The sequence below is a fragment of the Enoplosus armatus genome, chromosome 22 (genome assembly GCF_043641665.1).
Source record: "Enoplosus armatus isolate fEnoArm2 chromosome 22, fEnoArm2.hap1, whole genome shotgun sequence".
NCBI classification, from domain to species: domain Eukaryota; kingdom Metazoa; phylum Chordata; class Actinopteri; order Centrarchiformes; family Enoplosidae; genus Enoplosus; species Enoplosus armatus.
Window position 1 is genome coordinate 16,013,071 of NC_092201.1, and position 23,930 is coordinate 16,037,000.

At 45.6% G+C, this 23,930-nt stretch overlaps 2 protein-coding genes across 3 annotated transcripts; both read left to right on the forward strand.

Annotated features, from left to right (window-relative positions):
- The first annotated feature begins 835 nt into the window (after nt 1-835).
- Nucleotides 836-10,535, forward strand: lemd3 (LEM domain containing 3). Its single transcript, XM_070929188.1, has 13 exons — nt 836-2,183; nt 3,910-3,950; nt 4,569-4,638; nt 5,931-6,004; nt 6,351-6,430; nt 6,540-6,685; nt 7,120-7,221; nt 7,821-7,923; nt 8,785-8,963; nt 9,072-9,153; nt 9,272-9,377; nt 9,645-9,723; nt 10,363-10,535. Exons 1-13 carry the CDS (start codon nt 836-838, stop codon nt 10,533-10,535), a joined length of 2,583 nt encoding a protein of 860 aa, XP_070785289.1.
- Nucleotides 10,536-13,650: 3,115 nt separating this feature from the next.
- msrb3 (methionine sulfoxide reductase B3) lies at nt 13,651-22,820 on the forward strand. Of its 2 annotated transcripts, XM_070928967.1 has the most exons (7): nt 13,651-13,739; nt 15,153-15,259; nt 20,081-20,189; nt 20,987-21,064; nt 21,558-21,586; nt 21,789-21,886; nt 21,988-22,820. In XM_070928967.1, exons 2-7 carry the CDS (start codon nt 15,169-15,171, stop codon nt 22,165-22,167), a joined length of 585 nt encoding a protein of 194 aa, XP_070785068.1. In that variant the 5' UTR covers nt 13,651-13,739; nt 15,153-15,168; the 3' UTR covers nt 22,168-22,820. The 2 variants fall into 2 exon arrangements, with proteins under 2 accessions (XP_070785068.1, XP_070785069.1); XM_070928968.1 differs by lacking the exons at nt 13,651-13,739; nt 15,153-15,259 and adding an exon at nt 16,934-17,046.
- Nucleotides 22,821-23,930: the final 1,110 nt, after the last annotated feature.

Below are 23,930 nucleotides of genomic sequence, written 5' to 3' on the forward strand. Positions count from 1 at the left end.
GAGAGGTTGTTTTTTTTTTTTTTGTGTGTGTGTGTTCTGCTACAATTTTTTCTTTCTTTAGCTATACGTACACATTTTGCCCCTACTGCTGCACAACAACAGAAACAAATGACTTTACCATCAGAATTAGAAGAGCTTTTGTCCCACAATCCTGGGATTATTTGCAGACTTTGCAGCTTTATTTGACCTATGGTCTAAAATAATGTAGATGTAAATAAATATTAAGCACCCAATATTTAAAATCTTTATTCAAATTGCTCAAGTTCAATAAGCTCAAACCACATCTGTAAATTCTGATAGAGTTAAAAAATCTGGTCGCTGACATTGGTTTGGTGAAATCCACACAGTGAAATTCAAGATGTGAAATTTAGATTTGAACGCCGGATCTGAACACCATATATAAGCAGTCTAACCTAAATGGAATCCCTCCTCACAACGCTTTGGCATATGGACAAGTCCAAGCTTTCCAATCTCACAGTTCTGGGAAAAGCCAGCTGCAGACTCTTGGTTCATGTGTTTGGGTGTTCAGGTCTGAATTCTATATCTTAAATTTGACTGAATTTGAGCAGTTCCCAATTTGTTGGAAATAACAAGTTTGTATAAAAGAAGCTCAGAGTCATCAGCTGTAATTACACTAGGAATGGCATATTGCCATTTGATATTCTTTGTTCTTTTGTAATAGGAAAGGGTTTAGATCTAAGAATTTCCTCACAACTTGAGCTTTATCGTTTCTAAACAGCGTGCTGTTGATTTTGAACGCAGCCCAGCTGATCTACTGCCACTTCACCCCTACGTCATTTCCGTTACACAACCTTTTCCGAGAGTTTTGTCCAAGATGGCGTCAACGCAGTTAACGGATGAGGAGCTTTTCTCCGAATTAAAGCGCTTTGGTTTCACTCCAGGCCCGGTAACCGAAAACACTCGTCCGGTGTATCTGAAGAAATTGAAGAAGCTTCGCGAAGAGCAACAGCAGCGGGGCTCCAGGTCGGGTAAAACCCGTAGCAGCGGGGCCATCAACAGCACCACTGGCGGCGGCAACACGGGGGGATCCAGGCCAGCCAGCCATGACGTCACGCACCTGAGCTTTAGCAGGAGACCGGGCCGGAAGTCCTCCGTCCTCGGCTTTAGCTCCGACGAGTCTGACGCTGAAACTCCATTGAAAAGAAAGGGCCTCAATCACAGCGGCAGGGCAGACCGAAGCTCTGGCTTCCAACAGCAACCGAAGACAAGGCCTGTTCTAACGCCGAGTGTGGCTATCAAGAGTCAGTATGGCGCTACGAGTACGCTAAATAGCAACAATTCTTCCCCGGGTCCGGACGGACAGAGAAGTGTCTCGCTGGGCTGGGGAGTTCGCGTCAGATCCAGCCCTGAGGCGGAAGGGAGGGATTACGACGAATCGGGGGACGAGGACGATTATGGGGGGGACACGGAGAAGAACTCTCGCTCTTTGAATGGTTGTGGGGCGTCTCGCCTGAACACTAGCAAGCTAGCCGGAGATTACTCCGACTCGGACGAGGAGGAGGTTGGGGGCCTTGGTGACGGAGACCGACAGCGGGATAGGCTGGAGCCTAGACGGAGCCACCCGAAAGCGTCGTTCCCTTCCCACGGAGTCGGCCGAGGGTCTCAGACGGGAGGGGTAGCCAGAGAGGTTAACCCGTCTGAGAGTCTAAACATGGTGGGAAGCCGGAGGGAGGAGGGGGAGGAAGACGAGGCAAAGAGAAGGGAATCGGACTCATCTGGAGGCTCGCGGAGCCACAACTTTTCCAGGAAGTCCATCTACGTGTCCCTCGCCGAGAACCACGGAGCAGAGGCCGGCAAAAACAACCACGTCGACGGCGACCACGGAGCCTCCAGAAGCGGCAGCGCCGGTAGGTTCAGCATCGGGCTGAGACCGCGCTTCTCCAACTACAGCAGCCTGTCCCAGACCTACAGGGGCAACCACTCCAATCACACCGCCAATCCCAACCACTCGTACAGCCAGGCAGTGCTCAAGCAGAAGCTGTCTGTCCCGGAGGATGAGCTGCTCCAGCAGTTCAAACGGGAAGAGGTGGCCTCCTCTGGTAGCTTCAGCGCTCACTACCTGTCCATGTTCCTGCTCACGGCAGCCTGCCTCTTCTTTCTGCTGCTCGGCCTCATGTACCTTAGGATGAGGGGCTCTGGATCCTCGGAGGTGGATGCAGTCAGTAAGTATCAAACAAGATGTGCTATTGGAAGCTTTTCGATTGTTTAAATGCCCAGAGAGTGTAAAATATGTCTTCTGACAATTTAAAGCAGGTGTGTAGTAGAAATCTAACCCCATTTGGCATGGTGATGGGGGTTTGCATCCCCTCCACAGTGATTGAAAGAGTGATGCTTCATGTAAACAGAGCCCCCCCCCCCCCCCCCCCCAACACACCCTCATGGCAAAGAAACCCTTTATTTTATAAAAAAAAAAACAATTTTTCTGCTCAAATGCTAAAAGAAAACAGTTCCACAAAAATATCAAAAGACTACTTCAAAGATGTCCCATGAACTGTCCCATTGCTGGTGTTCCTTGACAAGACATCAGCCTGGCGTTCCTGGCAGCTTGGCTGGCCAGCCAGCGCTTAGCTTCCCAACTATGCAGCCAGACAGACTGAGCAAAGTAGAATCCGCACGCCGCTCGCCTGGCTCCCAGTGGCGTCACCTCTCGTTACCAGTGACGATATCTCGCCAACAAATGCAAACCCCTGGAGCATCTCTCCTGCAGGCGCAATCACTCGATCTGCGTGGTAATTGCCATCGACGGCTAGCCATCTGACAGGAACGTAACCCCTCCAAGAAACGTCGGTCCAATCCTGCCCCCCCCCCCCCCCCCCCAAACAGACTCTAGATGGTGTCGTTTATGATGTCTTTTTGATCAAGTGGCTCATTGCTGGCCCAAACTTTCACCTGTCCACCTTCATTTATGACGAATGCAAATGTCCAGACTTCCCCTTCACTTGCAGACTTACCGGAAGTCTGTGAGGGCCAAGAGATCCCAAATCCACACGATTCATTAAGTGCACAAGGAGTCTTGAAGGCACTTTTCTGCAGACTTCCAGAGAATCCGCTTCACCAGACTTCGCTGGGGAGATTATCCACAGTGGCAAATAATATTTACCTGCAATGATAATGCTCACATAACGGGGTCATAAAAGGTCCGTGATTCACATAAGCGTTGCCATTCTTATCTTTTACAATTCTGAATAATTTCAACGAAAGATGTTAACTAGTAAACTCACACATGGCATCTTTTTAATCGATGAATCCATGGCTTAATAGTGTTGAAAAAGACTAAAACCCTGATTTTTAAGAATGTCATCACACTGCCAACAAAGTAGCAATATTGTGGAAACAAAAAGAAAGGTTTGAGAATATAGAATAGAATAATTCTGTTATGACAAATAATATAAAAAGTATTAGTTTGGGGGGGGGGGTGGTGGTGGTCATCAATCATTTGAATGCCCTAAAACCTCCACATCCACAACCTCTAACATTACTGTGGATTTCATCGCGTTTGTCGGGTCGCTTTACATTACACAGGGGCTTTCTATTATTCTCCACCGTGTCATGAGCTCGCGAACGTCGCATTACCACACTAGTGTTTGTTCGCCACGAGAAATGGCATCAAAGTTGAAGCTCCGAGGCTCCCGAGTTGCACGGCCACGATGGCGTTTCCTTGAATAATAGGTGCGAGTTATACTGCGTGTCGATGCGTGGGGTTTGGTGGGAAAGTGGGGAGTAGATGTCTCATTTTGAGTGTAAACAGTTTGCGTCGTGCTGTGTCCAGTGTAGTATTTATGTAAGTATTTCCTTCTACTAATCCTGCTTGTTCCCTTACATGTGTCGAGTGTCATGTTTACAGTGGGGCTGTCTCCTGACTGTATCTCCTTTCTTTCTTTGTTGCAGTTAAGAGCCACCCTTTTGGCAGCGCGTTTGACGCCTCTTATGTAAGTAGATATTGTCCCCTGACCCCCCTCTCCTCTCTTTTAAATCTGCAATCTGCGAGTGCAGGAAGTGCAATGTGTACTCTTAACCTGGATAAATTGGAAGCGCAGTGGATGTGAGCAGTGGACACAGCTTGGAGTGCTGCCATGGTGATGAAGGGCACTTGCTCTCCTGGCCATGCTGAGGCGAGCTGTCCCAAAGGCAGCGTTACCCTTCAAGCTTCTGATCTTTTGTTGCGATGTGCACATTGCCTTAAAAGCCAGAAAGCACTTTTGCTGGGAGGTGTTTCAAATGTTTTTTGGTAGAATTAAGACCTGGGCTGTGATAACATCGCGTCAAAGTGCTTTCTGCAGCCGTTGTCAAGGATCAAGTACCTTGTGAAAAACAAGGTGTGTCAGATGAAGCTACAGCTGTTTCTCATTAATTAATCAACATTTAAGTAAATGCGTTGGACTCGTATCGGGACAAAAACAACTTGATCGGGACGTCCCTGCTAGATTGTAATATTTTGCTTCCATTCAGGTGTTCCGTTCGAGCCTTCCCCCCCCCCCACCCCAGCTAACCAAAGTGCCATCAGTTCTGTTGGTAGAGTGTGTTCACTAAGTGTTTGTTGTCTGCAGGACAAGGCGGAGAAGGACCTGATCCTAAAGCTGCTGCTTAATCTACATGACCACCTGGCCCTCATCGCTGGTAGCTATTAACTCCCTGCACTGCACTCTGTGGCCACTGGCCGACTGACTGGCCGACTGTAGAGCTGTGTTCCCAATTTTTTCACCATACAACATCTTTGTTTAAGCTACTCCTACTAGATAAATCATTATTTATATTCATCATAGGCATTCAAATGAAACTGCCTGTCAAGCCAGGATGGGTAGATAGATGTAGGTTAGCCTAAGCAGCTATAATGTAGTATGTTATGTAAGGTTTATTTTTCCTCATACGCGATTTTTGGTCCATGCTTGTGTTTATTTTTCTTTTGATATATATTTCTCTCATCTAGTGTTAGTATTTATATTTACTGATGACGTATTTTTTTGGTAGGCCAACCCGGACGTTAGCATCGCCCCTGGTTCCCTCGACAAAAAGCCAACGGGATTTTCCCACAGGATTTTGAATTATTGCAGAAAATAAGCTCCGTGGCAAAACGAAAGTTTATGACGCTCACACGTTTTGTTCAGCGAGATCATCTCCACCTATTTTTGTGAAGCGTAAATGGAATCGGCAGAAGTAAAAAGCGTTAGGCTGTAAAGGCAGCATGGTCGCATGACTTCAACGTCACCACCGCTGAGCTTCACTTTTAAGAGACTATAGATGGATATAGATATATAGACAGATAGATATAGAGTATAAACACAGCGAGGCTGTAAAGGCGGCACTAGTGAGTAGATGACTTTCTGCATTAACAACCTCTGCAGTCTCATTTAGCCGCTTGTTAGCGACTGCCCTTTTGAAGTGTTTTATGTCGTAGAACTAAACATTGAAATCTCTTGAGCTTGTGTGTAACCACAGAGCTTATTTCAGGCATCTAACCAAAAACCCATTGACTTCCAGACGAGGGGACCGGAAGTGTAAAAATGCTAACTCACTTCCGGGTTTTAGGACCCATTCCTGCAGCAGTCTATGGGCCGGAGAGGTCCTCAACCAGACAGCGCTGGTGACAGCCGCTTTTAATGTTGTAATAAAAACAGAATAATTGACCAATACCCAAGTGATAATGTCTCGATAGATAGTTCCTGATCCAGAGAACTCTCATACTTCATTCAAATCGCACCCTGTTGAAATGATCCAGTACTTTGACATTCCGTGTATGGTTACTGTCCCAATATTTCGAATCTCCTGTGATACAAACTGCCCGTTCCTTGGGCCTCTCGTGTAAACACGAGTACTAATCAGTAGACAAACAAGGATGTGAAGACACATTGTGACGATACAAGCGGTTAGCGGAAGCGTGCTCCTTTTCATCAGCGACGTTGTGATTGCAGGCCAGCATGACTGCGGAGACCAGCAGCATCCAAACAGGAGTCTGTCCATGGAGGAGGCCTCTGCGTATTTACTGGTACGTCCACACCTGAAACAGGGACTGAGCATCACTGCTGTGTGTATGTAGAGATTTCACACTGCACAATAAGGCTTGTGGTTCACGATGGCCCTGAAACTCTCGGGATTTGCATTTTTTTTTCCCCCTGTAGGGTGGAGCAACTTTTTAAAAGGTGTAGATTCGATTTTCACTCTCGCTCCAGGATGATAGATATGTAGCCTTTTGTCACAGAGGCAGATAAAGATTTCATAGCCTGTTCCAAAAACTGCTTTAAAAGGAAAACCGACATGCGTCTTAGTTTGGAGCCAGACCACCACGAGCCTCCAAAAACTGATTTGTCGGTGTCATGCGTCTTTTGTTTCAGGCTCAGAATCAGGAGTTTGGAGACTTCGTTCATACTTCTCTGGAGTGGATCGTCCGGACAGGCCAGGATGTTGGGATAAGGTAATGCACCAAACAGTGTTCACGCTGACCACAAGCCTCCCGTGTGACATCTGTACTCACCCTGTGTGTGTGTGTGTGTGTGTGTGTGTGTGTGCGCGCGTGTGCGCAGGCTGATTGGCCAGGTAGCCGATGATCCAGTGGCCGACGTGTCTGAGGTCTCTCGGCTGGAGTCCACGCATCCCAAGATGCCCTTCACGTGCCGCTTCCGGCGAGCCTTCCTCACCGTCATCAGCAGAGTCTTCCTCATCGCAGTCGGTGAGATAAGCAGGGCCACACAACCGACGGCAGGCCTGAAACATGAGGAGCGGAGATCACCGCGAATTCGCGTGATTGACTAGTCCACCCTCACCTGTTCCAGTCGCACTGCCAGTGTCACTAATGACGACTGAATGTAACACTCAATATAGCACTCAACGCTGCGCCTGAACGCATCTTGTGTCTGCTAATGTGTTAACTTTCACCGAGTTAAGCATTTATCAAACAGTGCAAAATACACGCACATAGAAACTATACAATAAAGTGTACTATAATATCAAATGAAGTGACCAAGGAATGGACCAAGAAAGTGCCTGACCTGCGCTTGTCTGTTATCTAAACCATGACAAGTCCATCCGGGCGTCCTTTCAGCACTTGTGTTTTGAACCCGTGTCTCCGCGTGTGTGTGTGTGTGTGTGTCTCTCCATGTGCAGTGGTAGGCTGTGTGTGGAGCGTGGTCTGCTACATGAAGTATCGCTGGAGGAGAGAGGAGGAGGAGACCCGGCAGATGTACGACATGGTGGAGAGGATCATCGGTAAGGCGCGAATGTGTCTGCTTACAGAAAACAGCCCCACGTCTCGATCGCTTGGTGCTGAAAAAGTCCATTCACAAATCACATTTGCGAACTAGACCAAAAACTGTACTTATTTGTTTGTTCATTTGGAGGCTGCAAGCGGAGGCGGCCTTCATCCGACGCCATCGGACTCTATTTATTGAGTTTTAGTTGAGTAGCCCATAAGCTGTAATGTTTCAGTAAGATTACATTTCCACATTAAAGGCCACGAATGTCAGCGGATAAGGTGAAGGCTAATTTATGTGGGGACTCCCCCCACACACACACCAAATATATCGGCAATCGCTGGTTGGAAAATTTTAACATTTCGTCCTGTCAGAAGTGAGAAAACAAATACATCGAGAAAGCATACAGTTATGTATATGTAAATCCTATGCTACATACTGCGCACGTGGGCCAGCCTCATGTCCGGCCCTCTGCACGCCCACATTCAACCATAAATGGTCAATGCAAAGCACCACATGTATGCGTATAAATGAGCCTGCTGACCATTGGTACTGTCGCGTGGTGGAGGATGTCGATCCTTCGTTCTGTCTAACTGTGTTGTCGTCGTCGTTCAGATGTGTTGAGGAGCCACAGCGAGGCTTGCCAAGAGAACCAGGACCTGCAGCCCTACTTGCCCATCCCCCACGTCAGAGACTCCCTGGTTCAGCCTCAGGACCGGTCAGTACCAAACACTGCCGCATCTTTCTTATCTGAATCCGTACATTGTGAGCTGGGAAGTCATGGTGGCGGAGGCCCGAAGAGACACAAGTTCTTCTTACTAAGCGGCTCAGCCCTGCAGCTCCCCAGATATAAATCTCATTCATTTCATCATTTATTGAACTAAGTAAGATGTGTATAAATTGTGCCGCCCGTTATGCCCAGTCTAACAGCACACAACCAGACATTAAGTTGTGAGTTACTCACTTAAATCCCTCATTCACTCCAGTGGTGTATGTAAAGCAATTTTGCTGAATGAATGAAAGTTGGAAATATATGTCTTGGCTGATGAGCAATGCAGTTTTTCACGTGTAGAGGAGAACAACCCTTAATGAACACACATTTTACAGACTCATCTGAAATAAGAAAAACACCTCTGCTTCAAACTAAAACTGTGCTCATTCACAGCATTTCACTGTTCGTTGCACTGATTTTATTTCCTTGTGCTTCAGAATTGTTTCATTGAGAATGCTGCAAGAATGAGTCCTAAAACCCGGAAAATGCGTTTGCATTTTTACACTTCTGGTTCCCTCGTTTAGCCTAACGTTAGCTTTTTACTTCTGGCTATTTACATTTCAAAAATCATAAAAGTGGTGTTCATTAGTGAAGATTATCTCGCTGAGCAAAACGTTCAAGTATCATAAACTTTTGCTTTCTGCAATAATCCAAAATGCCATGGAAAAATCCAATTGGCTTTTTGCCGAGGGAACCGGGACGATGCCAACTTCCGGGTCTGCCTACAAAAAATGCGTCGTCCCTGCAGCGCCACCCATTCAATCTGTTGATCTATCAATTGAGGAGGGTGCATCTGATATTTTACAGGAAGAAAATGAAGAAGATCTGGGAGCGGGCCACGAGTTTTCTCTCGGCCAACGAGTCGAGGATTCGAACAGAGACTCAGAGGATTGGTGGCGCGGACTTCCTGGTCTGGAGGTGGATCCAGCCGTCTCTCAGTTGTGACAAGACCTCCTTGATGCCCTCCAAAGTCTGGCAGGGAAAAGGTAACTAGTGAAAACCCGCTCTCACCGTTGCCTGCCAGTGGCACCGAGCCAGTTACGTGTTGGGACGTAATCACCGGCTCATCGGGATTTTGTCTCTCCCCTCTCCAGCTTTCCCTCTGGACCGGAGGAATTCACCTCCCAACAGCCTGACTCCATGTCTGAAGATCAGAAACATGTTTGACCCGGTCATGTGAGTACACGTCTCCGCCGCTTTGCTTGACGCACCTCCAGACTTCAGTATTTTCCCCATGATTTGACTTTCTGCTCGTAACTTCCCTTGTAATTTTTTTTTTTTTTTTTTTTTTCAGGGAGGTGGGGGAGAACTGGGATCTAGCCATCCACGAGGCCATCCTGGAGAAGTGCAACGACAACGACGGCATCGTCCACATCGCTGTTGACAAGAACTCCCGAGAGGTACGCTCTGTCCTAAAGACCGCATTCGCACAGGGCGGCCATTTTCCTCTGGCGTCAAGCTCAAGCGCTGTTATCACGTGGTGCTGCTGTGTTCCAGGTTTTAAGCCGTATGATTGTAGGGCACCTGACAAACCGCTATCATTTCGCCGCTTCCCGAACGGCAGTACAACGCGATAACAGCGTTCGAGCTTCCCGCCCTGACGTCACGCCTCCATGCTGTCAGCTGCAGTGATGTCACACTCTTTCTTCCTGCTTCCCGCTCCACAGGGCTGCGTCTACGTGAAGTGTCTCTCTGCAGAGCACTCAGGGAAAGCCTTCAAGGCACTTCATGGCTCCTGGTTTGATGGTAAATTACACACTTAATGACACTTACATTTAGAGCAGCAACAAAACAACCAGGGGACTGTCGATGTGGGCGCGTTGCTGCGGGCGCGGGTGAGAGGATGATGATACGATCCAGGAAGTCCAGTTGGAATACTTCCTCCAGGAGTTGCGAGCAGCGTTTTGGAGGCTGCACAACAGTCAGAACGGGACTGTCTGGATTGTAATTTTAACTTCTCCCTCGCAGCAATGCGCCCACACCTACACCGCTCCTCGTGTTATTTTTAACATACCCATCATCTCCAACACTGCGCAGATAACAGTACTTGTACGTGGGAGGAATAGAGTGCTGCGGGAACGAGTCCTGAAACCCCGGAAGCGAGTTAGCACTTTTTACACTTCTGGTCCCCTCGTCTGGAAGTCAGTGGGTTTTTGGTTAGATGCCTGAAATAAGCTCTGTGGTTACACACAAGCTTAAGATATTTAAATGTGTTGTTGTCCAACGTAAAACACGTCAGTAGATACCCCCACTTGTGAATTTTGAAGCTTTTCAGTGTATTTAAAAAGGCGGTTGCTAACAAGCGGCCAAATGAGACGTTCAGCGCCTTCATGATCGACTCGCTAGTCCGCCTTTACAGCCTCGCTGTGTTTACACTCTTGACAGGTAAGCTGGTGACGGTGAAGTACCTGCGCTTGGACCGGTACCACCAGCGCTTCCCACAGGCCCACGGCTGCAGCACGCCCCTGAAGGCCTCCAGTCTCCACCTGAACACCACGGGCGCCATGAACACCCGCCTGCAGCACCGCGGCTCGGCCAACTGCTCCGGCTTCTCATGAGATTTAGCGTTCGAATTTAGCATTCTCCTCTGTGCCCTCCCAGCATGACGGCACCAGTCTGCTGCTGCTCCTCCTTCTTCACTGCTTTATAACGAGGAAGACTCGAGTCCGTGTCACAGGAGAGGTTTTTGTTTTGTTTGTTTTTCTTCTTTTTTCTTTTTTTTTTTCCCCAACACAGGATCTTTGCAAGAGACGCTGTTTAGGGGTGCAGTGTTTGTTTTCTATAATCTTTGTATTAGAAATGTCATGGATTTAACAAGGAAGCAAAGTTCTTCGGGAGTATTTAAGATGTGTGCAGGGACTCCAACTCTCCCTCCTTCTCTTCCACAGTCAAACTGATGCCATGATGGAGTTCATTTGGGCACTGTATGGAAATGGCTGCATGTATCAGAGTATGCGTCTATGTAAGCTTTCAGTACCACAGCGTGGGTGTTTTAATTTCCTGAAGATGTTCGATGTACTCTTATTATTATTATTATTATTATTATTCTGATTCTTATTATTTAGTCAAGTGAGGCAGGGGCGTGATGTAAATACACGTGAACGGTGGCGCAAGCTTTATGACATCCTCTGTATTAAAAGCAAACCATGAGCTCACCTTCTTCTTGCTGTGCTCACTTACCACAGCAGAGGCAAACTCTCCCAAAGAGGCTGCACCGACACACACACACACACGGGTTCAGCTGATAAGAACAGGGCAAGAGTGAGGGTGTTGACTCAGCCACTGTGTTTGTAGTTTGCTCCATGTATTCCATGTATGGCCTTTTCTTCCCCTTTGTCCTTGATTTTTGTTATGGCCATCCGGCAAGCGCTCCCAAACTGGGCTTTTGAGCGATGGATAACAGAATCGGGGCGTGTCGCCTGAAGCTTTCTTCTCCAGATGTAACCCAATATATTCCCACGTTATTATTACTTTATTATTTGTGTTATTTACCTCTTTCAAGTTGGGTCATTTTCACTGCGGGTGCGTCCCCGCCAGTGAATTGTGTTTCCCGAACCCTGTTCTGAATGAGTGGCGTGTGTATTGTCATCTCTCCGTGTACATGACCAACAGACCCCCCCCCCCCCCCCGGCCACCAAGGAGCACACAGACTTTGCGATGTTTCAAGTCCACTTCTAAAAATCCGTGCTCAGAGATGTTTGCTGTGATGATGGAAACCTGACTCTGTCACTACCGGTCCTGTTTGACCATGTCAGCCTCTTGTAACGACACCACCGCTCTTCATGTCATTGAGGACGTTGACAGTTATGTGTAATACAAAATTCCAAATATTCCAACCCCTGTTAAGGAGACTATATTGAATTTAGGGATCCCTGATTGCTTTTTTGTTATTGTTTTTTTTGTTTTGTTTTTTAAATTATTTTTTACAGCACCTGTGTATTCAGAACGCGCTCAAAAACCCCAGGAGTTGCCGGACATGACTTCATTATTTTTATGCAGTGAATTGAAAGTTGTTTTCAGTCTTTGCAGTATGAAATTGTACAAATGATGCACATTTCAAATGCTCAACGCCTGCTGCGACAGTTTGCAGCAGACAACCCAACTGTGCCTTAAATTTGTGCTTTTTTAAGACTGGCACTGCATTACTGGAGTATGTCCTGGATTTAAGAAATGTCGGAACAGTTTAAAGGGTGAGTATGGCCTGTCATAGATGTAGTTTTGGTAGATTTCTTTTTTTTTTTTTTTTTTTTTGACATCTTCAAATTTGGTATTTTGTAGCAGTTTCCTTTGATATTAAACCAAATGCTTTCTCTCTATTTATTATTATTATTATTTTTTGTTTTTTAAATCAGCCGTGGTGATGTACCATTTTAATGTCACTGGACTTGTTACAGACGTGTCGTATTTTAATTTTCATCATGACATCGGGTTCAACGGCCTTTACGTCCTCTTCCGAACAATTGTCAGGATGTGCGAAGCGACAAAATGAAGTGACACACTTTCAGAAATAAGCCAATCGACGGTGCATCGCTGCAATCTATTTTTGTATGTCTCCAGCGGGAATGGTGCACCTGCAGCTTCTCAGCCCACGCCGACTGTAATGAGGCTGAATGTAAATGTTGGTTTTGACGTGACAGCACTTCTCCAGGCCCGTGCTCCACCTTTTTGTTTTGTTTTTGGTTTTTTTTTCTCCTTCTCTTTCTTTGGTAAAAATGTGTCCTCGCGGACGCATTCTTTTCCTCTGGTGTACTTTATGTAAACACTGTACATTGATATAACTGTAATATGTACTATTATATGCAGCTTTATTTGCATTGCGTTGTATGTTTGGAGTTACCAAGTATCCCTAACCTGCTAGCCAGAAAGGTGGGTGGGTGGGTGGGGAGGGAGGGGGGGGGGGGGGGTGTACAATACTACAGACATTTAAAAATATACAGATGTTTTAATGTAATTTGTCAATTGTACAAACAGCTCAAATTAAAGGTTTATTAGGAGTTTTTAAACTGTGTTGTGCGTTTCTGTCGTTGGCTAAAGCTAAAGCTAACCCATTCATTTACACTGGTCTGGGTGAAGCTACTTTCATCTCTCAGGCTATTATGTTGTGAGCGAACTATTATTATTCATGAAACGTCGCGTCACGGATTGACCTGTCACTATTCTTCAAAAATGCATCCCTAATTAATTACCACAGCATGTGATGTCCAGTGGGATTATGGGTAAGAGAGTAAGACAGCTGTCACGGATGCACAGGATGATTAAACTAATAATAAACTAATAAAGCCCCCCCCCCCCCACACACACACACACACACACAAAAAAAACAGTGTTACACCCATGTTTCTAGATACTATATAGAATCAGCGTCTGTTTATGTATTTTATTCGCGTTGAAGAAAAGTTTAAATTAAATTAAATTAAATTAAATTAAATTAAATAAGCGTAGGCTGGCACGGTTGTAGTCCGGTTGCATCATGCTCATCGTGACGGGGCTCATCGAACGGCGAAACGGAAACGGAGCGGGGTCCTGCCCATATTTGGAGATGTGCGGGTCCTCTGTCATTCTGCCCGTACACACACACACACACACACATAAACAGTCGGTCGGTCGGTCAACGGTACGGATCGTGTTACCCTTTAAAGGCTGTGTGTGTGTATTTCTCTGCTCTAGGTCCAGTTCGGGTGCCGAGCCGACACTGGACTATCCCCGCCGGCGCCACACGCAACACGTCACCGTCGCGCCTCTCCTGCCGCTGCGTTTCTCCGGTATGGAAGTGTCTTTTGCATTTTGTGGACTAAACGCTAACTTCTTAACAACAACTTCCTGTGCTTCAACATGGCGTGGCTGGTGATGGGCGAGCCGGGTTAAGCAATTACGCTGTTGCGGGAGTAAAGAGTTGCGAAAAGGACGCCCATTTCGTGGTTTTCTTAACCTCGGCTATACCTTGTACTCCATCTTAAGTGTTGACGTCAGGAAGCTAATATTTTGGCTGTATTGGAAACCGCCTGCTACACTAGCAGTGCGTACCGAAACGTTGCATGTTGTATGCTGTGAGTCCAAAACACCCGGATGTCGTGCTGACTCGGAAAACATCTCCGGCACGCACCGGACCGGTCTACCTCGCTTACCGTTTCCCACAATGCAAAGCGCAGGCGGTGGTTGGTGGTTAGCCATTAAAGTTACGTAAACTTTTAACTTATTTCACCTCAGCGGTCCGCCAAAATCTGTCTCCGAACACATTTGAGGGGAGAAATAAGCGCGTATAAAAAAGAAGATGGCTAAAAACAAACAAAAAAAAGTTTAGTTCATTTTGTTGTATTCTCTTCTTCCAACTCGATTTGACAGTTTCATACTGCGTACTGTGACGTGACGTGACGTTTGTCTGTAGTATGTAGCAGGCGGTTAAGAATACAGCCTTTGGTATATTCACGTGAGGGGGGGGGGGGGTAAAATAAAAAAAAAATAATGTAATAGAAAGTTGATCATATTGATCTCCATCATTATAAAACTATTTATAAAAAAAAACAAACAAAAAAAAACATTACACAACACCTCCATCTAGTGGCTGTGTGAGTTTTAACGAGCAGGTCCTCGCACTGCATCCACACGGTGTAAGCCTAATGTGTCTAGCCTATAATAATATAAGAAAACTAGTGCAGGTTTTAAATAACTGAAATGGGCTTTGCAAATGTTTTTGTGAGGTAATAAATGCAATTCTTTTATGTCGTGTTGATGAGAGTACGAACAGTAGGGGTGCAACTTTGAAATGCTTATCAGCGCTAAATGAAGGAAGTGAACTCAATTATTATTATTATTATTATGATTGTTGTTGGTCTCATTTGTTCTGATGTGCAGCTTCCACAGGTAGACGGTTTGCACACCACTAATGCTTGCTGCCTCTTTTTTTTCTCTTTTTTTTTTTAACCAATGTGAAATCTCTGCGACACGGAATAGGCCTCTTTGCACAGCAGACTTTTAAGTCCCTCCCCGACTCATCAAGCTCTAATAATAATGATGGCGAGGGATTCGGAGAGCTAGTTTGGTACCTTGAGTGCGCTGCGCCATCAAGAGCTGCTGCAACACTTTGACGAGAAGAAGGATGAGCTACAAGCCGAGCTAGCCGTTATTATTACAATCACAGTCTCTCTCTCTCTCTCTTTCTCTCTCTCTTTCTTCAGTGTGACTGTGTGTCTCATGGCTGTCCTCCTCAGACGCGCGCTCTTCGTGGCCCTGCATCATGCCCTCGTGCAGGGCCGCAGCCCTGCGCTGCCGGCTGCTCTTCTAGGTAGAGTAACCTGTCAGCTTTAGTGTTTAGGTGTGCAGATGCGACAGGGCCATGTATAGACTGTAGTGCTTACTGGAGGAACTCGCCTGTGTTTTTGCATGTTTTCGTCCATCGGCTGTGATCGTGATCATTCTTTGTTTGAGGAGGTGGTGCACATTTAAAAAAAAAAAAAAAGATGGCATACGCGGAAAACATCAGTCGTCACCTTGCTTCTTCACCCAGACTGAACAGATTTGTAGTATGTATAAGAACTGGACGTTGGAAAAAAATGAAAAAGAAAAACTAGGACAGCGCTCCAATTTGACTTTTTATTGTTGCCACGGGAACATTTCGGACCGCAACCAGCACAACAAGTACATCCCAATAGGGGGGGGGTCCATAACCTTTCCAGACCCGAAGTCTGCTTACCTGATTTGTTTCAGAATACATGCTGAAGAAGGGCGCCGTGCCCGAAACGTCAGTGTATGTATAAGAGGCTTACTGATTGGGAAAATAAATAAATAACATTTGAGACCAATGCGAGGGGTGGGTCTGACTGAGAACCCGAGGACACTACGCGGGCCCACCTATACCAGCAACCCGGCTGCGCCTGGCTCCTGGCCACGCCCTGCAGAAGAAGACTGCACAGCTACCATTACAACAAGGCACAGTCCGTAGGTTAGCCCAGGTGAACAGCCCGGCGGGTCCTGGTACCGTTAGCATAGCAAGCGCAAAGCTATCGGCTAACGCTAACTAGCTTGGTTAGCCGGTTGCATCTGTATCTATATTGCAAAGAAAACCTATTCTCTTCACTTGTCTCTATGTCTGTCAATGTAAAATTCCAATATTCTGTTTAATACTGCTACTACTAATAGTAATAATAATAATAATTTTATGTTTCTTTCTGTTGAAATGAAATCCTCTTTGTTATCACCAAAGGGACTATCTTGTTTGCACAAAAGTATTTCCGGTTGAAACTGCAGTTTGGGGCGAAGCACCATTATGGACCGATTTATTCGAACTCATGAACCAATGGGAAATCCATATTTTCAGCATTCAAACTAATAACACTGGTGTTATTAGTTGGTTGGCTTTGTCTGTGTGCCTTCTTGTCGGGGAGATGAATTGGATTTGACTTTCTGAGTACAGGTTTTATTGAATTTAAAATTGTGAGTAATTTGAATCAGCATTTTATAAATGCCGTGACCACCTGAAAGTGCATAAACTACACTGGATGGCTGTGTTCGGAACCACCTGCTACATGCTGCCGACAAATGCAGTATGCGGTTGTGAACTACAATACTGCAGTATGAAACTGTCAAGTTGATTCGTTCTGCGGTATGCCCCGCCAGGCTGAGCCGGTTTCCCGGTTTTGGAACATGCTACGTTTTGGCCAAATCAGTACATACTGCCAGTGTAGTAGGCGGTTTCCAATACAGCCGATATGTGGATTGTAAATTAGGTTACGGTATTCATGTTCTTTTTGTTTTTCCAGGTGTGTGTGTGTGTCCCCATGTTCCTCTTGCCTGTTAACCATTGTCTCTCAAACTCTGCATGAACAGGGGGATCGCCATGACCGGCGCTTTCATTCCACATCTCGTCTCTAATGCTGCTCAGTACCTTGATCCGTGTTGTTTTCTCCCTCTGTCTGCTCCCCTCTCATCCAGCCCAGTCCTCCAGTTGTAGCCCCGCTGAGGGGTGGGGGGTGTTTGGTTGGTAAACTCCAGCCGCCATGTCGGGCTTCAATCTGCTGCACCTAATAACCAAGAGCCAGCCTGTAGCTCTGAGGTCCTGCAGTCTTCCCTCAGGTCCACTGACTGGGTGCTGTGTGCCTGCTGTGCTCTACCTCTCTTAAAGCCTTAACACCTGGCTGGTGTGTCAGCATGTCTTTATTGTCCCAGACTGTGTGTGTGTGTGTGTGTGTGTGTGTGTGTTTAGAATGATGTGAGCTGCTTTCCGCTCATTTCTTAAATTTGATCGGTCCTCTCAGGCGATCGAAACATTTGCAGTGAACGATGCTCGGGAGCTCCCAAATTGGACCGAATCTGAACTGGGCTGGTTATTGGACCTCAATACCTTTTTTAATGAAAAAGTGATTTGTACTTGTAAGCAGTGAGTATCAAAAAACGTCCAGCTACTGCAATTATGGCACTGAATGCTTGGTCAGATTCTTAGAATTCTTGGATCAGACATTACCTCACCTCGTCAGTTTTATTTTAACAATGTCATCGTTAAGGGAAAAACACATCTCAATGGGGCCCCGTTATCTAGCCTCTTGTCGTCGTGCTGCACAGATACTTAAAGGGAGCGTCTTGGCTGAATTCTTGGTAAGTGTTGATAATGAGGTCCCTTCTTGCAGTAATTTTCTTAGAGTTGTGATTGGACAGTTGATTTGTTTTGCACTATTTCCTATGAAAGCGAATGAGACTGATGAGGGCTGTGCGTTTAGTATTGGCAGGCGTGTGCTGCCCTCCGCTGGACAAACACTGAAATGCATTACACCACTTCACTTCGTTGTCTGTGTAGTGATTTGATTAAAAAATTTAACCCCCCCCCCATAGATATAGATATATACACGTAGATACCGCATTAGTTGGTAACCTATTCTCAAGCAGTTTAGTTTGTTACAAATGTCAGACGTAGTTATGATACAGGATATTTGATTGAATATTTTTTTTTTTAAATGCGTCTTTTCATACCAAAATACTTTATCTTATATAGATCGTAACAATAATATTACTAATATAATATTTTCTCATATTAAAAGGGCTGCTTATTTTGTTTACATTTTGGAAATAAAATAAAAACTTAATAAAAAAAAAAAAACAATTGGCGGGCATCACAACTCTTCATTTTATTGTGAAATATGAATATGTTGCTCGTTTACACTTTAAGCCACACGCTATTCAGTATATATACAGCATATCAGCAGTTATGTTATGTTTAGCTACAATTCAAGTCCCACGTTAACGGCACTGCTTTTAAAGTAGATAATGTAGGACTAACATAGCTGATAATAGCTGAATTAAAGTCCCATGAATATATGTTTTTCATTTGATTATGATATGAAGTGCATACGAGCAAATACATAGAACAAAGTGTATTGTCTCTCACTTTATTTCTTAGTTTGATTTGTTTTTAATTTAGCCAAAATAGGCATTTTCAATCTTCCATAATTATATGCCTATATCTGTTGTATGATCACATCACAGTGAGCATCAAGTATGCTGATGGATTTTTTTTTTTTTTTTCAAACTGTACAGAAACGAATAGGAAAAAAAAAAAGACACTAAAAATCTGCATGTTTCTACTGATTACTGGGGCCATTGTAATCAAGGCCAACATTTGTGCTTGTGTGCGCGTTATCAGACGTGAAAATGAGGTTCCAGATATTCAAGACCTGAAGAGGCTGAAGGTGCCTTCCGGGTGTGGAATTTCTTTCAGTGTAAAATAGAAAAAAGGCCCCCACTTTTTTTGAAACCGACTTGTCTACACCTGCTGCAGTCGGCTGAAACGTGCATCACATGGCCTGCTGGTCTGAGATACAAACATCAGTGCCATTATTTGTCAGAGAATCCGCTGGGTACTTTTTAAAATGTATTTATTTATTTTTTAAATGGTTCATATCTCGCTTGAGTTCGGCGTCAGTTGGGTCTGTCGCTCTACTCACGTGCTGCTGCTGCTGCTGCTGCTGCGCTAACGGAATGATCAGACTGATTCACCGCTCGGCTTCCTGGCAGCTTGCATGCACCGATATTGGTTTTGGTTTTTAAGAAATGCACACTGAATGTTGAAGGGTTTTGTTGCTCACAGGTTTCTTTTTTTTGTGTGTGTGTGTCACAGCGAGACGTTCAGGAGTTGATACTGAATGGCTTCAAGAGATCCACTTATTGGGTCCGAAAAAACAAACAAAAAACAAAACGCAAGGCCCCGAACAACTTATCACTATCCGGGTTTATCCTGAACGGTTGGCAGCGACAAACCAAACGCGCCCAGGGGAAACATCGGCTTTCATAAAAGCCCCCCCCCCCTCCATTATTGGCGTATCGCTGCCAAAATCCACAATCGCAAATGAGACATGGCTCTGTGGTCATAGGGTCCAGAAATGGTTTTGGAACACAGATTTGGTATTTTATCACTGAAAAGAGCTCTGTATCTGTGAATGAACGTCGCATATCGCCGCCAAAATTAGTTAGTTTACATATTGTGTCACATGTAAGATTTATGGATAAGATTGTTCCCTGTGGGGAAAAAAAAAAGAATTAAATACCTCAGCAGGCTGCATCCAGAAGATGTTAAAAATTGGAAATTGCTATAACTATACTACCAGTATGCACTGCATGCACCAATACCTGCATTATTATTGCCGCCGCTTTGCAAAGGGTTAGACCCGACCCGGGCAAAAATAAATCCATGTAGTATACCAGTGTGTGCGGGGCTCTTTCCAACGAGCCTTTCGGTGGATACGATTTTAAAAGTCTGAATCTGCGCTCCAAAACCATTCGTGACGTCGCGACAACCTTTTTTTTTTTTTCATTCCGCGAGTAAACACCATTGAATAAAAATGTGCGTGCCCTGTGCGTTTACTAATGTCCAACATTTGTGCGCCGCCATCTTTAAGTCTAAATGAAAGCACCGTGTATTTCTCATTCTTATATCTGCAAGCTTTTGTCTGTAAGTTTCTGTCCGAGCATGTGTGTGTGCATTTTTATTTGTAGAAGAATAGCTGGACTTCAGGGATAGTGTAATAGTGTTTAATGATGATGCTTTGCCTTCCCGGCGCTATCGGAAGACCTGCCTAGTTAATATATATATATATTTTGTTTGTTTTTTGCCACTCAGGAGCGCGTAGGACTAAGAAGACGTGGCCGGTGAGCTTCTCTCAGGAGGAGCTGAGGAAACGCCTCACGCCGACGCAGTACCATGTCACCCAGGAGAGAGGAACTGAGAGGTAGGGCGAGCTGCTGGAGCCACCTGCTGTCCGCCATGCCTCCGATCGTCCTCAAAGTCCAATTGTTTTTGCCCTTAAATTTTACAGGCTGCAGGTCAGATTTCGTATGCGTTTTGGGCAAATTTCATTCCTCGGGAATCCATTCCGTGCTGTCGAGCTCCATCCCTGTTCTCAATTTATGTTCCATATTCTCAAATTGCATCCCGTTCTCTACAGTCTCTTTCCACATTCCATATTTTCAAGGTACGTTCCATTATCTCAAGTTCCTTATTCTCAGAAATTCAACCAATGGGATTGCCCTCCTAGAATTGTAGTTCCACTGTCTTCCTGTAGTCCCTTTTTGCCTCCTTTACTGCTCTTCTTACATTATAGGCTGCTGCTATATGCTTGTCCATGTTGCCAGACTGCAGCCCTGACTTATAGGCTGCGCTGCGTGTGTTTTATGGCGTCCCGGATGGCCCTGGTAAGCCGTGGGTTTCTGGTTGTGGAGCGGTTTAACCGTAGCTTTTCGGGTACAGTTGGCAGTCGTCGCTGTGGCGTCCCGGAACGTGCTCCTGAATGCGTCATGCATGTAGGGCGGGATCTGACGGGCCCGACCGTTTCCTGCCCTCTCGCGTCACTGGGGTCACGCGTTGTAGTCCGTTTACATACTTTGACCTCAGCAAGATGGCGGCCAGCGATTCCAATCTGTAGCCTTCATTCCAAATTCCTTTTAGTTGAGTATTCTTATTTGTCATGTCCTTTTTCTTTCACTCATCTGTTCATCGGTTTTTACTAATGCAGCCGTCTTTCCTCAGTGCCTTCGCTGGAGAGTTCACATACCAGAAAGATGACGGGACCTACACTTGCGTTGTCTGCGGGGCCCCGCTGTTCAAGTAAGAGCTGCTCTATTTCTTCTGTGTGTGGACAACTGCAGAACCCCACTGTTGTGGTGTGTGTGTGTGTGTGTGTGTGTGTGGGGACGGGTATTGCGAATGTAGTGAGGACATAAATCTGTTTACACAGTCACATTGTGGGGACTTGCCGTCCTTATGGGGACAAAATACACGTCCCCATAATGTAAATAATAACATTTTAGGGTGAAGACTAAGGTTAGGTTTAGGTTAAGGTTAGGGTAAGGTTAAGGTTAGGTTTAGGTTGAAGTTAGGGTAAGGTTAAGGTTAGGTTAAGGTTAGGTTTAGGTTGAAGTTAGGGTAAGCTGTGTCCCCGAAAGTGATGGAAACATGACTGACATGAAAAGTTTTTTGCCAGATGTTGGGAGCCATAATACGAGGAGTATTTATACAATATAAATATACAATTTAAAAAAAAAAAACATGTAATTAACAATGTCTTTCTAATTGACTTGTTTTTGTTTCCTTTTTACAGCTCGAACACTAAATTTGACTCAGGATCAGGTGAGTCGGACCCCCTTTCGTCCAGTGTGGGTGTATTTTATACCCGAGCACGTCACATCTCTGAAGCCTGAAATCCTTCTTTTCTGAATGTACTGAATGTAAACTGTGGTCCTCACGCCGACCGTGATTGGTCGGGAGAGTGCGGAGACAGATCTGTGTGCTAACGCCGATTCCCCCCCCCGATACGATACCATGTCCTCAGGTTGGCCGTCCTTCTTCGACCTCGTGAAAGAGGACTCCATCGTTCAGACCGATGATTTCTCCTACGGGATGCACAGAGTGGAGACCACCTGCAGCCAGGTGCGCTACGCTAACAGTTTGACATGTTGTAGCTGTACTTTTCCTGCGTGTCTCAGGGGCAGAGTCATCACAGTTTGCAACCGTTGCCTTTGGTGTTTCAGTGTGGAGCTCACCTGGGACACCTGTTTGACGACGGACCAAGACCCACGGGAAAACGCTACTGCATTAACTCCGCCTCATTGGCTTTCCAGCCCGAAGAGGCGTCCGGCTCCGAGTCCAGCCCCGCGGCGGAGGGCGGAGCCGCCGGCAGCTCAGCGACTGGCGGGAAGACGGAGCTCTGAAAAGACGGATCCAGGGACCACGGCAGGCTGGCGGCCGCGCCTGTGCAGGGAGCCCGACAGTTCCCATATATACACGCAGTTTGTGGTGGTGTGTTTCTGATTCACGATGTAAAGATAGAGTAGCATTGCAAAAGGAAGGGAGGTGCCCAGGCACGGAGAGAAACGCTTTCCTGATGCATAATCCAATCACTTGGGAAAGTGCACGCTTCCAAAACAGCCGTTTTGTAGCCACCGTCAAAGCAAAACACACTGCATCAGCTGATTGCCTTAAAGGGAAGTCGAGTATTTGTCAGCCTGGGTGTCGTATTCTCCGATGTCTCTCCGTTACGACGGTCGGTCATGAAAACATTGTATTTGTAGGGATTTTCTTCTTTTTTTTTTTTGAAAAGGGGGATCAGGAAGGACTATGGCCAAAAATGTAGCACCCATGTTGACAAATACCATAACTTCCCCTCAATTCCCTTTAATTTCCCAGGTCTGGGTAGTAGCATTTGGTGTGAAGTGCACACACACACACACGTATTCTGACTCAAATATATTTTATTAGAGTATATTTTTGAAGTGATATTTGATACAGAGGGGTTGATTTAATGAAGCTGCCTGTGTGATGGCATCTTTTTCGCGGACTAATAAAGCACTGTGGTCACTTCTCGCACGTGTTCCCTTTTTTAGTTCTTTACATCAGCTTTTGTTCACAATCTTGCAATGAAATAAAAATCAATTATGAACCTGCGACGCTCCGGATGTATGGAAGATACAGAGGAGGTTGTTCCTCCTCCTATTTGTGGGAGGCAAGAGGGAGAAACGAAACCGTAATTGGTTTGAAATGAACCATTACCGGATCTCAGTGCCATTTATTGGGATAAGTTCTCATTCAAATGCTTCAACAGCGACGCCTGCAGGCAAGAGGGAGAAGGGCAGTCTGTGTGAAGTGATTGAACATGTCATTGTGCCAAAACATGTGAAATGACGGTCCAACGGAGGACATCTTCCCTAACCAATCAACAACCAGATTGGATTTAGAATTTAACTAAATCTTTAATTTTAGTTAAATCAATTGAGTTGATTTGAAAAAACGATTAAATTCTTGAATTAATTGAGTTAAAGTAGACCGTCTTGTGCAAACTGCCAACACCGGAGTTATTATTGGTCATTATTACTGTATTCTTGACTGATTGTGAGCTCAGACTTGAGGACCCTGGATCTCTCTTAACAACTTAGGAGTCCTGAAGGCAGATTTTTTTTTTCCCCCAGGAGGGTCTGGATAAGTGGAGGTGTATGTTTCTCTGTGGGTCACACAGGGCAGGCCTGTAGGTTTTCGGGGTGGTCAGGAAGTGTGCGACAAGTCCTCAGGCTCTCGTTGGACAATTCAGTGCGAGAGGGGAAATGAAGGAGGCTTAACTGAAGGACAGAGCGGCCTCTGTCTGCCCGCAGAATGTTTATGAAGGTTTATGATAAGCCGCGAGAGAGGACACTTGTGTGCGAGCACGACGGGAGCGTCTCACCCTGTCCGGAAAACATTTCACACGCCCGTGGTTTACTGCGTGCCGCTGCTGCGGACCCCGCCAAAATAAGACCAGCGAAGAAGAAAACAAACTGGCTTCCTCTTGCCAATTGAGGTGTTTCCATATGGAAACTCGTCCTACGTCCTACATGCACTGCCTGAGACACGTATTCCCAGAAAATGGAACTCTGCTATGGTGAGCAGTGGCGCCTGGGATATTTTTTGGGATACATTTGGGGATTGAGATTTCTAGTTTCTA

Bases quoted from the DNA above. Each gene is read 5' to 3' on its own strand.
- lemd3 (XM_070929188.1), top strand. From the start codon at position 836: ATGGCGTCAACGCAGTTAACGGATGAGGAGCTTTTCTCCGAATTAAAG. The intron at 2,184-3,909 runs GTAAGTATCAAA...TCTTTGTTGCAG, and splicing joins CTCGGAGGTGGATGCAGTCA to TTAAGAGCCACCCTTTTGGC. The intron at 4,639-5,930 runs GTAGCTATTAAC...TTGTGATTGCAG, and splicing joins CCACCTGGCCCTCATCGCTG to GCCAGCATGACTGCGGAGAC.
- msrb3 (XM_070928967.1), top strand. From the start codon at position 15,169: ATGGCTGTCCTCCTCAGACGCGCGCTCTTCGTGGCCCTGCATCATGCC. The intron at 20,190-20,986 runs GTAGGGCGAGCT...GTCTTTCCTCAG, and splicing joins CAGGAGAGAGGAACTGAGAG to TGCCTTCGCTGGAGAGTTCA. The intron at 21,587-21,788 runs GTGAGTCGGACC...CCATGTCCTCAG, and splicing joins TAAATTTGACTCAGGATCAG to GTTGGCCGTCCTTCTTCGAC.